At 43.9% G+C, this 13,828-nt stretch overlaps 1 protein-coding gene across 4 annotated transcripts in view; it reads right to left on the minus strand.

The window, feature by feature from the left end:
• Acvr2b (activin A receptor type 2B) overlaps positions 1-13,828 on the minus strand; it is a 39,809-nt gene that overhangs the window by 13,917 nt on the left and 12,064 nt on the right. For 3 of the 4 annotated variants that reach the window (XM_005317374.4, XM_078038127.1, XM_078038128.1), the window contains exons 2-5: positions 1,564-1,771; positions 1,119-1,228; positions 807-958; positions 580-723 (exon numbers count right to left, since the gene is read on the minus strand). In XM_005317374.4, the coding sequence (XP_005317431.3) occupies positions 580-723; positions 807-958; positions 1,119-1,228; positions 1,564-1,771 (614 nt within the window). The remainder of the gene's footprint in view (positions 1-579; positions 724-806; positions 959-1,118; positions 1,229-1,563; positions 1,772-13,828) is intronic. The other variant, XM_021732262.3, reaches the window with a different exon arrangement.

Genomic DNA, 13,828 nt, shown 5'->3' on the forward strand with positions numbered 1-13,828 from the left:
CAACCTCTTAGATCACTTAACATCAGCCATGATTTAAAAATGAAACCACTGTGGGTCCAGAGATGGGAAGCAAGTTGCCCCACATCACCCAACAAGTGAAAGGCACGCCAGGCCAGGCTTTGTTAAGTGTCCTAGGCAAATGCATGGGGTGGCCTGGTGTCCAGAGTTGCTGAGCAGAACATGACAGCAAGAACAAAAACCCAGGGGCTGGGGCTGTAGCTCAGTGGCTGAGCGCTCACCTCACATGCGTGAGGCACTGGGTTGGATCATCAGCACCACATACAAAAATAAATAAGACAAAGATAGTGTCCTTCTACAACTAAAAAAAATTTTAAAAAAAGAACAAAAACCCATATACCATAGAAGATCAAGGTATAGCAAAGCCCTGCCCTGGTTCTTCAATGCAATTTAACTGCTAAATGCAGTCCCCATATAGCTGAGAGTAACGTAAATGGCAACTTCAATGCAGCTATTTCTTCCTCATCCCACCAGTGTCCAGGGATTGGACTGCCCTTGCATAGAAGAGTCTCAGCTCAGGCCACAATGAGGGAAGATGACCTGGAGTCCCCACTCACTCACCTGGAGTGGGAAGATCTTGACAGCCACAAAGTCATTCATGAGCTGGGCCTTCCAGACACAGCCAAAGCGGCCACGAGCCTTGATCTCTAATAGCTGCAGTGGCTTCAGACCCACCAGGGGGGATGGGGGTGGAGGCCCAGGGTCCTAGCAGAAAGCAAAGTCTTAATCAGTTCTGGCCTAGCCTCATGTCCCCTCCTCACCCCTGCCCCAAGACTGCACTGTCTTACCTCATGGATGTCCACATGGCCATAGGGAGGCTTACGATGCCGATACATCCAGAAGGCCAGCAGGACGATGAGGGAGAGGCCCCCAATGGGCAGCAGCGAGTAGGCCAGCACCGTGAGCAGGGTAGGGGCTGTCGGGGGTGGCTCGTACGTGACTGGGGGACACACGGAGCCCTGCGTCACATAGCCCGCCCACTCCCACACCTTCACAGGGCCCTGTAGCCATTCCCCATCCAGCTCCAGAGCTGAGCACTCTGGGCCAAGGACAGGCCCAAGTCTGCTAGGTCAGATGCCCTCTTCCCACTGGCCCCTCACCTTCTGGGCCCCCAGCCTCTGGCAAGTGGGTGAAGCGCTCGTTGCAGAAGTTGCCTTCGCAGCAGCAGAAGTACACCTGCGGGTTCTCCTCGGTGGCCACACACTCCTGCCTGAAAGCAGAGAGCTTTCCTTACACAGGCAGGGGATGCAAGACTCTCCCAGGCCTGCCCAGCCAAACCCCTCCCTATAAACAGAGCATCTTCTGGGCAACATCAGCAGGACAGGTGAACCCATCCAAAGTTGGGGAGAGACCACTAGGAGTCAACACACCCTGAAACCCCCCCTCAGAGCTAGAGCAGGGCAAACACGGTTGCGGAAGAGCGTGGGAGCCTGCTTATCACCTGAAGAGCCCCTTTCTTGCTCAGTTATCCTGAGAGCCACAGGGCCAAGCGGGAAGTGCAAGTATAGGCAGGCTTCAGTAGAGGAAGGGCAAGCCTTGTGGTACCTGTCGTAGCAGTTGAAATCATCCAGCCAGCAGCCCTTCTTGACGAGCTCGATGGTGCCTGAGCTGTTGCGCCAGGAGGCGTAGCAGTGCAGCCTCTTGTCTTGCTCACCCTCACAGCGCTCCAAGCCACTCTGATTGGTGCGTTCCAGCTCCCAGTTGGCGTTGTAGTAAATGCACTCCCGTGTCTCAGCCTCCCCACGCCCTGAACCTGTGCCCAGAGAAGAGACACTGAGCATGCCCCACAGGGCTACTGTCCCAAACCACTCTACTGGGCACCATGCTCCCTCTGTATCCAACACCTCAGCTTACTGTGTGCCAGCCTGCACCTAAGCCCAAGCAAGGGGGAAAGGAAGGAAACCTAATACCATGCAGGATGGACAAGCAGCCAGCCACTGGCACAAAAGGTGGCATTAATAGTGCCTGAAGCTGGGTGATGGCGGGCTGCTTCCCTGCAGTACCAGGATTAATGAAGAAGCCCTCAAAAGCCCCAGTGCAAAATCTCTGTAAGTGCAGGGGTGGGGCTATAGTATTTAATAAAAAAAAAAACACTCTCAGGCATAGTCCAGATCTATCCACTAGGAATAAGGGCAGGATCTCCATTTTTAATCTTCCTGTCTATCTCAGGAGATACTGATGCAAACCTTTAGGACTACATCTGGAGGAACTATAAGAAGCGGCTTCCTACTGCCCCCTCTCTCCTTGGTCACCACGGTGCTCCGCCCCCAGATGAGCTGGAATGTCCTCCACAAGGGAACAAGGACCCTCCAATGTCCCTTCTACACCCAGCATCCATACCTAGTGCTGCAGAATTCTAAAGATAATGAGGCCTGCACAGGTAAACCTCCCAGAATCACCAGCAGGGATATGTGCCTCTAGCAGGAGAAGAGCTGGCTAGTGGCTAAGTTGTAAACACAGATCAATCTCCCAGCTGGGATTGGCCCCGATGATGACCCCCAGGCAGGCATTCCACTCCTGAACTTCTTTCTATCTCCAGAAGAAATGCCACCCAGGTGGTCAACTGCTTTAACCTTTAACTGCTTTCCTTTAAACATGGCATCAAACATTTACCAAATCCACCTTCTTCACTATCCCTACAAGATGACCCCCAGACCCAGTCCTAGCTTGTTCCCAATTCACCCATGAACTCTTTAGCTTGGGGTGGAAAAGAATATGCAGATGGCAAAAGAGATTTTGCCTGGGAGTAGTCAGCTATGGCCCCTTCATCAGGCATCCACACAAAGGACTCACTGCCAGAACTCCATGAAGATATCTGAGAGGAAACCAGCAGTAAACATTCAACAGTCTTTCCACACTCCTTGAGCCTACTGTGGGGCAGTGCCTATCACCACCCCTGGCTGGGCTCCCCGAGTCTCCCTCAACAACTCTGCCCACCATAGGAGGAGAAGGAGCCAAAGTCAATCCCAAAAAACCACCAGCCAGCCCATGCGCAGCCTGACTTCACTGACAGCAAGAAAGGCAGGCAAGGAGAAGGAAGCCCACCTGATCCTGGGGAAGGCAGTGCTCTGAGTTCTAGCACAGCCCATGGCTTGATTTCCTAAGGCCTATTCATAGAGAAGAATGCTGACTGGTAGAGGGAGGAGCCCCTCTACCACAAGGAGGAACACACTCTGCTCAGACTCACCCTTGCTCTACCTCCCTGCAGTGATAAAAGGTCCTTCCAGGGGGGCCTGGCCAAGACCAAGCATCAAATTCCAAGGCTCCAGGTAGGACCAAATCATCCAGGTAGGTTCAAATTATCACCCAACTAGAATGAAAACATCCAACCATAGCTCTGGCCATCCAAGGCCATGTGGCCTAGACTCTGACACTTGTAAAAGGAAAAAGTGGCCTTGTGACAAGCCAAGCAGCTGGGACTCAGCCTGGCCCTCAAAAAAGGGCCTCAGGGTCTACATGGGTACTCACACAGGGGCATACACTGACTTCCCCCAGTCAGACCCTTCCTCAAATACAGGCTTATAGTGTAGGGGGAGAAGCTGAGGGAATCCAATGCAGATAGGAGCCAAAGACTGAGCAAGTATAAGGGCCCCTGCCCACTCACAACAGCATCCAGTAGCTTAGCTATGCAAAGCCCCCAGTCCACACAGTGCATGCCAACTCTCCCCAACCTGCGGCCCCACTGCCTCCACAACAGCAATTCTACCGGGAAAGCCTCCAAGTTGGGCTGCAGACAGAGGAGATATGCACTCCCTCATCTACTTCCCTCTCTGCAGCCATACCTCACTGCCAGGTTCTTGAATGTGCTGGGCTTCTAGGCTTAGTACCCATTACCACCTCTGGCTGTAAGATGTTCCCCACTTTATCCCTAGGATTTCAGCCTGGCCTCTCCCCTAAAACCAGGCACACTCTACTTCCATTGGCCTTATATTTCCTCTAGCACCTAATTTACCACCCTTGGTTAATCACCTGTTCTTATTTAAAGGACTATTTCAGACACCCAAAAACTGTATGCTTAACATAACCAAAAATAATTCCCAAGAAGAAATAACAATATTAACATAATGAACACTTGCATAAGAAATAAAATATTACAATTGTGCTCAACAGTTGCATTACAAATGCCAGCTTCCACATAGAAACAAACCCATATAAATACAGCTATCTCACACTAGACAAAGGCAACATAAACATACATTGGAGAAAAGATGGCCTAGACAACAAATGGTGCTGGGAAAACTGGAAATCCATATGTACCAAAATGAAATTAAACCTGTTCCTCTCACCCTACACAAAAATCAACTCAAAATAGGCACTAGAACACAGACACTACGCCTAATAGAAAAAAAAGCAGGCCCAAATCTTCATCATGTCGCCTTAGGACCTAACTTCCTTAACAAGACTCCTAAAGCACAAAAAGTAAAATTAAGAATCAATAAATGGGGTGGATTCAAACTAAAATGTTTTCTTCCTAGCAAAGGAAATAAACAATAACGTGAAGAACCTACAGAATTGGAAGAAATCTTTACCACACATACATGAGACAGAGCACTAATCTCCAGGATATATAAAGAACTCAAAAAACTTAACACCCAAAAAACAAATAACCCAATCAATAAATGGGCTAAGGAACTGAACAGACACTTCACAGAAGAAATATAACTCATCAAAAAACATATGGAAAAATGTTCATCATCTCTAGCAATTAGAGAAATGCAAATCAAAACTACTACTCTAAGATTTTATCTCACTCCAGTCAGAATGGCAATTATCAAGAATACAAACAATAATAAGTGTTGGAGAGGATGTGGGGGAGAAAGGCACACTCATACATTGCTGGTGGGACTGCAAATTGGTACAATCACTCTGGAAAGCAGTTTGAAGATTGCTCAGAAAACATGGAATAGAACCGCCATTTGACCCAGCTATCCCACCCTCAGTTGATACCCAAAGGACTTAAAATCAGCATACTACAGTGATGCAGACATACCAAGGTTTATAGCAGCTCAATTCATAATAGCTAAACAGTGGAATCAACCTAGTTGCCCTTCAACAGATGAATGGATAAAGAAAAGGTGGTATATATACACAATGGAATGTTACTCAGCCTCAAAGAAAAATGAAATTATGGCATTTGCAGATACATGAATAGAACTACAGAACATCATGTTAAGTGAAATAAGCCAATCCCCAAAAAATCAAAGGCCAAATGTTTTTTCTCATAAATGGATGCTTATTCATAGTGGAGAGGGGGTCGGTAAGAAAGAATGAAGGAACTTTGGATTGTGCAGAGGAGAGTGAGAGGAGGAGTGGGGCTGAGGGGATGGGAAGGACAATAGAATGAGACAGACATTATTACCCTACATATATGTATGATTGCACTACTGGTGTGACTATGTACCACATAAAGTCAGAGGAATAAGAAGTTGTGCTTCATTTGTGTACAATGTGTCAAAATGCAAAAAATGCAATGTGTCAAAATATACATGTGATATATATCTAAATAGGGCAAATTAAAAAAAATAGAAGGGAGACCAGTAGAAAAGAAGAAGGGGATCAGGGGAAAAGAGGAGAGGGAAAGGGGAGCTAACTGGGGAGTAAAATTGAACAAATTATACTGTTTTATTGTATGCACATGTTTTATTGTATGCACATATTGTATGCACTGTTATGTATAATTATAACGCATCAATAAAAGGGGGGAAAATGCCAGCTTCCTCTACAAGACATGAAACAGGGCCCTTGCCCATCTTGAGTATTAGAACCAGTTCCAGACATATAGATGGATGAATGGATACATGGAAAGAAAGAAGGATGCAGGATGTGTGGCTAGAGCAAGATTTCAAAAGAAGGGGACAAGAAAGAAGGATAGTTTTAGCCTGAAGCCCCTACATTTTTTTATTTTTCTTGCTAGAAATGAGAATCAAACCCAGAGCCTCATATACGTTAGGCAAGGGTTCTACCACTAATCTACACTCCTAGAGCAAGAATTTGGTCAACAAACAACAAACTCCCTGTTCAGTGTTAGGAGTTCCAACAAAGGAGACCAACAGAGAGTGGCCTAAGGCTGGCCCAGTTCCTCTCACCAAGCCATCATCAGGCAAGGACCCCTCTGGCCACTACCATGGGCAGAACCCAAGTAGAAAGGGCTGGGAGCTCCAAATCAAGGCTCCAGGAAGGACCCAAAGTTTAAGAATGTCACCTGAGCCCCATATGACCAGATCCTCCCACAAGCAATCCAACAATATAACAGCCTTGAGCTGCCAGACTTTAAATCCTGCTTTGACACTTCACCACTGTGTGCCCTGAGCACTTTACAGAATCAGTTACTCTTTGAGAGGGGTTCATAATAAATCCTAGGGTTGTCACAAAAAATAAATGACCACATTTCAAGAGTGGTCAGAAAGGGCCTGGCATGCCACTCATTGTATCAGAGCCATACCCTTCCCTGTTGCCTGTAATAATCCCTTACAGCCAATTCCCCTCAAGCCCCCAGCCCATCAAGTCATACTAGACCCAGGAGAGCTTTGTTCTCAGAGCTGAAGTGACATTCCATGCCCCTCCCACACCACACCCAGGCTTTGCTGCCAGCTGGAGATCCAGAGGTCTCCAAGCTTTCTGGCCTCTCCCAGGCTCTGTTTCTTTACACACTTAGCTATTTATAGCCTCTGGCAATACTCCAACCACACACCTCTGCTTTTGAATAGATGAAGGCCTCCTGCCCACACTCATGAGCCAGGGCACTAATGCACAAGAGGCTTCCCTACCCTAGTCTACTATCCCCTTCTGGCAGGAGAGGAAGCAGTCCTCCCAAGATGCCGGGCACTAACCCCCCTCACACTTGCTGTCTTATAGTACTGAAGAGAGTATCCCCCCCAGATACCAGGACAAAGGACTTGCTACATCCCTGAGCCACAGCCATCTCAATTGCTGCTCTCCAAGGGAACCAGGAAACTCAAGTCTGATTATCTCCAAGAGGCAGTCCTTATGCCCAAGTCCTGGCAGCTTAAAAAGAAAAAAGAAAAAAAATCTAGGCTCTCCAAACCAAATCCTCTATGCAGGCAGGGAAGGAAAAACCTCAGTCCCAGAAACCACACACACACACACACACACACACACACACACACACACACACACACACACACACAGTCAGCTAACATGCAGGTTCTGCTCTGAACTGACATTCCATCTAATGGGACATCAAGGGATCAGTTTCAACACTCAAGGACAAGAACTGGGAGGCTCCTTCCCCCTCTGAAGCAACTCAGTCCACTGGTCTTTGGACACATCTCACTATGCCCTAAGGAAAACAGAGGGAAATATCACCAAAGTCCAGCCTGTGAGGGGCTCAAAGTGCAACAGAGAAGGGGGAAGGAATGGGAAATGGGGAAGGTGGTCAGAACTGGAATGACCATGCCTCCTGTGGGGTTCCCCCAGCTCTGGCTTGGGGTATCCCCAGTCAACTAACATCTCTTAGAACTATGAACTCCAGTTGGGCATAGTGGCACACTCTGTAATCCCAGCAGCTTGGGAGACTGAGACAGGAGGACCATAGGTTCAAAGCCAGCCTCAGCAAAAGTGAGGCACTAAGCAATTCAGTGAGACCCTAACTCTAAATTAAAAAAAAAAAAAAAAATAGGGCTGGGGATGTGGCTCAGTGGTTAAGTAGCCCTGAGTTCAACACCCAGTCCCCCCCCCCCACAAAAAAAGATCTGTGAACTCCAGCACCCAGCAGGCCATTATATTCTTGGATCCTGGAGTCACCTCAGCAGCCACCCTGATAGGGAGCAGGCACCCAGCCTCACCCATATGGTCACTGAAAGAGGTGAGCAACTGCCCCTCACCACTCTATCTACCTACCTCAGGACAACCCCAGCCAGCTGGGCAAGATACACTCTCTCAGATGCCTCCATGCATGAGAAGCTAATAAGGGTGACTTCAGGGAGTTAGTGCTCCCTCCAGTATCCAGCCTCCATGGCTGCCCAGAGTCTACCCTACTGTCAATGTCCCTAGGAAGATGGCCCCAAGTTTACTGAGCAAATGCTACCCTAGCAGGTCCCTTTAGAAGAGCCAAGGAGGACCATGAGACCTAAAGGTGAGGCTTCTAAACTGTACACAGTATCATCCCCTCCACCTCACCAGGACCAGAGTCAAGGTGGATAGGGAGTAAAGACCCAAAAACCTATAAGAGAGGGGGAAGGGAAAGGATAGAGCATGAGAAATATCCAGACACTCAGAGTGCACAAGCATTGTGAGTGATGAAGACTCTTTCACACAAGAGAACTAAACACAATCTTCATAAATTTGGATTCTTTTCATTTTTTGCAGTACTGGGGATCAAACCCAGGGCTATAATTTCATAACCCAAGATAAATCTGTTTTAACCTTGTCCATATATTTTTAAACCATCCAGATTAATATCTATTAATCAACTGCATAGTTCATGCCACATCTCAGACACTATACTAAGTGTTTTTCAAATAATATTTAATCCTTCTGACAACCCAGAGTCATTATTTTACAGATAAGAAAACTGAGGCACAAGAGGTTGAGTAACTTCCCAAGTCATTTATCAATGACTTCAACCCATCTCTAGAGTACATGTCTTTATATACTGCTCCCTCTCCAAAGTTCGGAAATGCACGAATTTCCAAAGCCATGTGACAGTCCCTTGTATGACCTTACTTTCATCCGCTCTCTTGTTGAACTCTTAGGTTATTCATGTTTGTTGATGTAAGCAACATTACTGAGCCCCCCCTTGGGTTCATGTGTGGGCATTTCCTCAGGGTACATCCACACAAGCTGGAATAGCTGGGTCATCTCAGCATCCTTAACTCACTAACTAGTCAAACTGTTCTCCAAAGAGGATATACCAATTTATGTTCCCAACAGTCCACATTGCGCCATACCCTCATCCACTCTGAATTTCGGTGACCTGGCAGAGTGTAAAATGTTAATGTGGCTTCAATCTACATTTCTGTGATACTGACTGTATCTTTCTGTGATCACTGACCTCTCCTTCTGCATACTGCTTGTTACATCCTTTCCCATTTTCCTATTGGGTCATTTTTCCTTTAAGTAATATAAAATCTTTATATATTCTTGGCAATAAAACTTTTCTTATATATAGTAACTTTCTTCATTTGTAATATTCTTTGTCAAAAAGTCTATTTATTCAATGCTATAATAGCTATTAACATTTGTTGTGGTTAGTATTTTCTCAATCTTTTCCAATTTTTATTTTAAATCTTTCTGCTTCAGAGGATCACAAGTTCAAGGCCAGCCTGGGCAAATGAGAGAGACTGTCTCAAAATAAAAATGAAAAAGGCCTAGGGATTTAGCTCAGTGATATAGAACATCCCTGGGTTAAATCCCCAGAACCATAAAAGCAAAACACCCACATTTCTGCCTATTTTTATTTTCCCTGATTCAATCAGGGAACTGAGTTCCATTACATTTATGACTACTGCATATGTTTAGATTTGTTTCTTCTCTACTGCTACTTCCATTTATGTTTCTTGTTTGTTTTGTTTCTGTGGTACTGGGGTTCAAACCCAAGGTCCTACACATACATAGCACAGTATTCTACCATTGAGCCTCATGGGATTATATTTTTCTATTTCTTTTTTTTTATTTTATTTTTCTATTTCTTGGTTGTACCTGATGCATGCTAGGAAAGTAATCTACCATTGAGCTATGCCCCCAGCCCTTACAGTTCATATTTTAGTTACTTCTGGTCTGAAAGCTACACATTTAATTTCCATTTTAAGTATTTTTCAATTTAGATTTAATCTATTACTTGCATTCAGTATTTAATGTTATTGATTTCTTCTTACCTGATTCCCAAGAAAAGATACTACTTGTGTTTTATATACCATCTCAGACTTTTTTTTGATGCTATAAGACGGAAACTGGGTAATTTATAAAGAACAGAGACTTATTCTTACAGTTCTGGAGACTTGATAGTCCAAAGTTGAGGGCCCATATCTGCGCAATGTGTTCTCACTGCGTCATCCCATGGCAAAAGGTGGAAGGACAAGAGACAGAATGGATCAAATGTGTCCTTTTACAGGGAACCCACTACTAGGATAACTAACCCACTCTTAGGAAACCCACACTAATTCATTTATAAGGACAGACCCCTCATGACCTAATCACTTCCCATGGCAAAAGGTGGAAGGACAAGAGACAGAATGGATCAAATGTGTCCTTTTACAGGGAACCCACTACTAGGATAACTAACCCACTCTTAGGAAACCCACACTAATTCATTTATAAGGACAGACCCCTCATGACCTAATCACTTCCTTCATCACCTTTTGTTGTTGTTGTTGTTTTTGTTATTAGGGATTGAATGAATCCCAAAGGCACTTTACCACTCAGCTATACCCCAGCCCATTTTTTGTGGGGGAGGGATACCAGGGATTGAACTCAAGGGCACTCAACCATTGAGCCATATCCCCAGCCCTATTTTGTATTTTATTTAGAAACAGGGTCTCACTGAGTTGCTTAGCGCCTCACTTTTACTGAGGCTAGCTTTGAACTCGTGATCCTCCTCCCTCAGTCTCCCAAGCCACTGGGATGACAGGTATGCACCACTGCACCTGGCCCATTTTGTTTTTTATTTTGAGACAAGGCCTCACTAAGTTGCTTAGGGCCTCACTAAGTTGCTAAGGTTAGCCTTGAACTGTGATTCTCCTGCCTCAGACTCCCAAGTATCTGTTATTACAGGTGTGCAACACCATGTCCTGTTCCTAATCACTTCTTTTTTTTTTTTTTTAAAGAATTTTTTAATATTTATTTTTTAGTTCTCGGTGAACACAACATCTTTGTTGGTATGTGGTGCTGAGGATCGAACCCGGGCCACACGCATTCCAGGCGAGCGCGCTACCGCTTGAGCCACATCTCCAGCCCCCCTAATCACTTCTTAAAGGTTCTACCACTTAACACTAATGCACTGGGTACTAAGTTTCTAATACATGAATTCTGGAGACACAGTAGCATAGTCAATATTTTTAAAATTTATCCATACATTCATCAGTTTGTCTGCTCACCCATTCCTCCTTGCACCTCTGTCTTTATTTAAGACCATTGTACTTGCTGAAAAACATACTCCTTCAGAAAACATTTGTTAATAAAAGAGCCTTTGTTTGCTTTTCTGAATTATTATTTTACCTTTCTTCCTAAATCAAAGTTTAAAATGAACATAAAATTTTAGATTCAAGTTATTTTTTTCTCAACATTTTGAAAATACTACATAGTGGTTATTTTCCAGCTTCCACTATTATTGCTTAAAAATCCACTATACTTTATATACATATTCTGTCTTTTCCCCTCTGGCTGCTTCCTTTTTCCTTTTCTTTATAGTTTCACTATAAGGAATGTATCTCAGTATATATTTAAATTTATTTCTGCTGACTGGGGTTCACTATGCTTTTAGAGTCTGATGATTCATGCCACTTATCAATTTTGAGAAACTCTTGGCTATTATCAATTTGAGTATTGCATTGCTCTATTCTGTAATTCTGAGATTCCTATTGCATGAAAATTAAACCTTCATGTTCTCTCCAGTCTCTTAACTCCATGTTATGGTTTATATTCAAAAGCTGGCTGGCAACTTAATCCCCTATGCAACAGTGCTGAGAAGACCTTTAAGATGTGATTAGATCTTAAGGGCTGTATTCACAAATAAGACTTCACAAATGTCATCATTAGAGAGTGGGTTAACTGTCTTTGGGAGTGAGTTATAAAAGTCTCCCATTGTTTCTCTCTTTCCTTATGATCCCTTCCACCATGTTAAGATCCTTTGTCCAGGTAAAAAATAAGGATCATACACAAAAACCTTACCAAATACCAACACCATACTTTTGGGACTTCCCAACCTCCAGAACAATGAGGCCAACTATATTCCTACTGTTTATAAATTACCCAGTCTGTGGTATTCTGTTATAACAGCAGAAAACAGACTAAGATGCCCCTGCTTTCATGTTTTCCAATTGTGTCTAAAAACCATTACAAATAATTCCTTAAGATCTAACTTCCAATTCAGTAATTGCCTCTTTCACTGTGTCTAATCTTCTGTATAGCTCTTCTATTTAATTTATACATTCAACTATTCTTGTTTTCATTCCTGTACGTTTTATTTTTTAAAAAAGACAAAACTTGTTCTGGTAGTATATAGCTCAGTGATAAAATGCTTGCCTAGCATGCACAAGGCCCTGGATTTGATCTCTAGTACTGTAAAAAAAATAAAATAAAACTACCTGATCAATTATGGCACTTCTGTTCTTTGTCTAATTCCTTCTTATGATTCCATAATTAAACTTCTTGAAAGTCTATTTCTGACTTCAAATCATTTTCACTCATGGTAGTTTCCTCACATATTTTAGAATTTTGGATAATGAGCTTATGTTCAATGGAACCTTTTCTGTGGGAATATTATGAGACCAAGTTTGAGGGGGAAACCTTCCAGAAATCATTTGTTTTTTTGCTTCTGCCAAACTCCAAATTACCAATTTAGAACCACTTTAATTCCTCAATCTAGAGTTTCCCAGAGAGCAGGATGATACAAACTTCAGCTCCAGACTCATGTATACACGGGCCTATGGTTATAAACACTCAGGGGAAACTAAACCTAACCTAACCCCCTCCCCTATCAATTTAGTCCAAGAAAATTCATTATCTAATCCCTTTGTCAACAAAAGGATATTTTTTCTAGTCCACACTTATACTGAACTCTGAAGATGTGAAGGCTTCAGTCCCAATCCACAATTATGTCCTGACCCTAACCCAGCTACAAAACCCACATCTCTAAATTAGAGATGGGCAAAGACTTGAGGGGGTCAGTAATTACAATTAGTTGAAGCACACAGCTCTACTCCTACCAACTTTTTGCTTTCCCTTATTCTTACAAATGTGGCTATCTAGATGCATTTAAAAAGATACTTACTACACTTTTTCTAGCATTTCTGTTTTGTATGAAGCTTTTCAGCTCATTTGTTCACTATAAATGCCAGGAGTGGAAGTCCAGAAGCACTTTCCAAGATGACAGGAGGAGCCCCATCTGCCTTCCAAAGCCTAGCCTAGAAACAAGGAACCAAGCCAGGTCACCTCAAGTCAATTCCAGATTGGACTTTGTAAACAAGTCCCTGGCACCATCGCCCCACAAAAGGTGTGGCCAAGACCAATTCTCAGAAGTACATCTCTTTCTCCATTCCTTGTCATTCCTGAAGAACATTGGAGAGACAACTTACAGGTAAAGGACAAGGATCATAAAAAAACATTTCCTTTCCCTCTCTTCTGTAATCCCATTAAAACCACAGCAAAGAAAAAATGTCTAAGGAATAAACCCATGAGGACAAGAATAGGAGAAAACTACAGAAATGAAATTTCAATGCTGGAAAGCAGACAAATAAGTGGTAACTGACCACACAGATTCTTAAACGTTGGCTGTATAGAAAGATGAGGAAGACATGATTTCTACAACACCAGATGTCTCTGGAAAAATGGAGTAAAAATGAATCCAAAAATAGAAGGGTCCACTAGGATGGAACAAGCAGATGCTCAGATCCTACCACCAGTCAGGTCCGGGGGCTGCCCCACCCCAAACTATCAGGGACAAGAAGTTTTCTGAAGATGATAAAACAGATGATAAGCCCTGCAGAGAGAAGTGGGCAAATCTGAGGGCACAAATCACACTCTAAAATAGGAATAAGTACAGAACATATCACACACAATACCCCAGTTCTCTTCCCTCTGTGGCTTCTAGCATGTTGGCAGTGTAGTCTTTAACCTCCAGACGGAAAAATCA

The sequence above is a fragment of the Ictidomys tridecemlineatus genome, chromosome 2, assembly GCF_052094955.1.
Source record: "Ictidomys tridecemlineatus isolate mIctTri1 chromosome 2, mIctTri1.hap1, whole genome shotgun sequence".
Lineage (NCBI taxonomy): Eukaryota > Metazoa > Chordata > Mammalia > Rodentia > Sciuridae > Ictidomys > Ictidomys tridecemlineatus.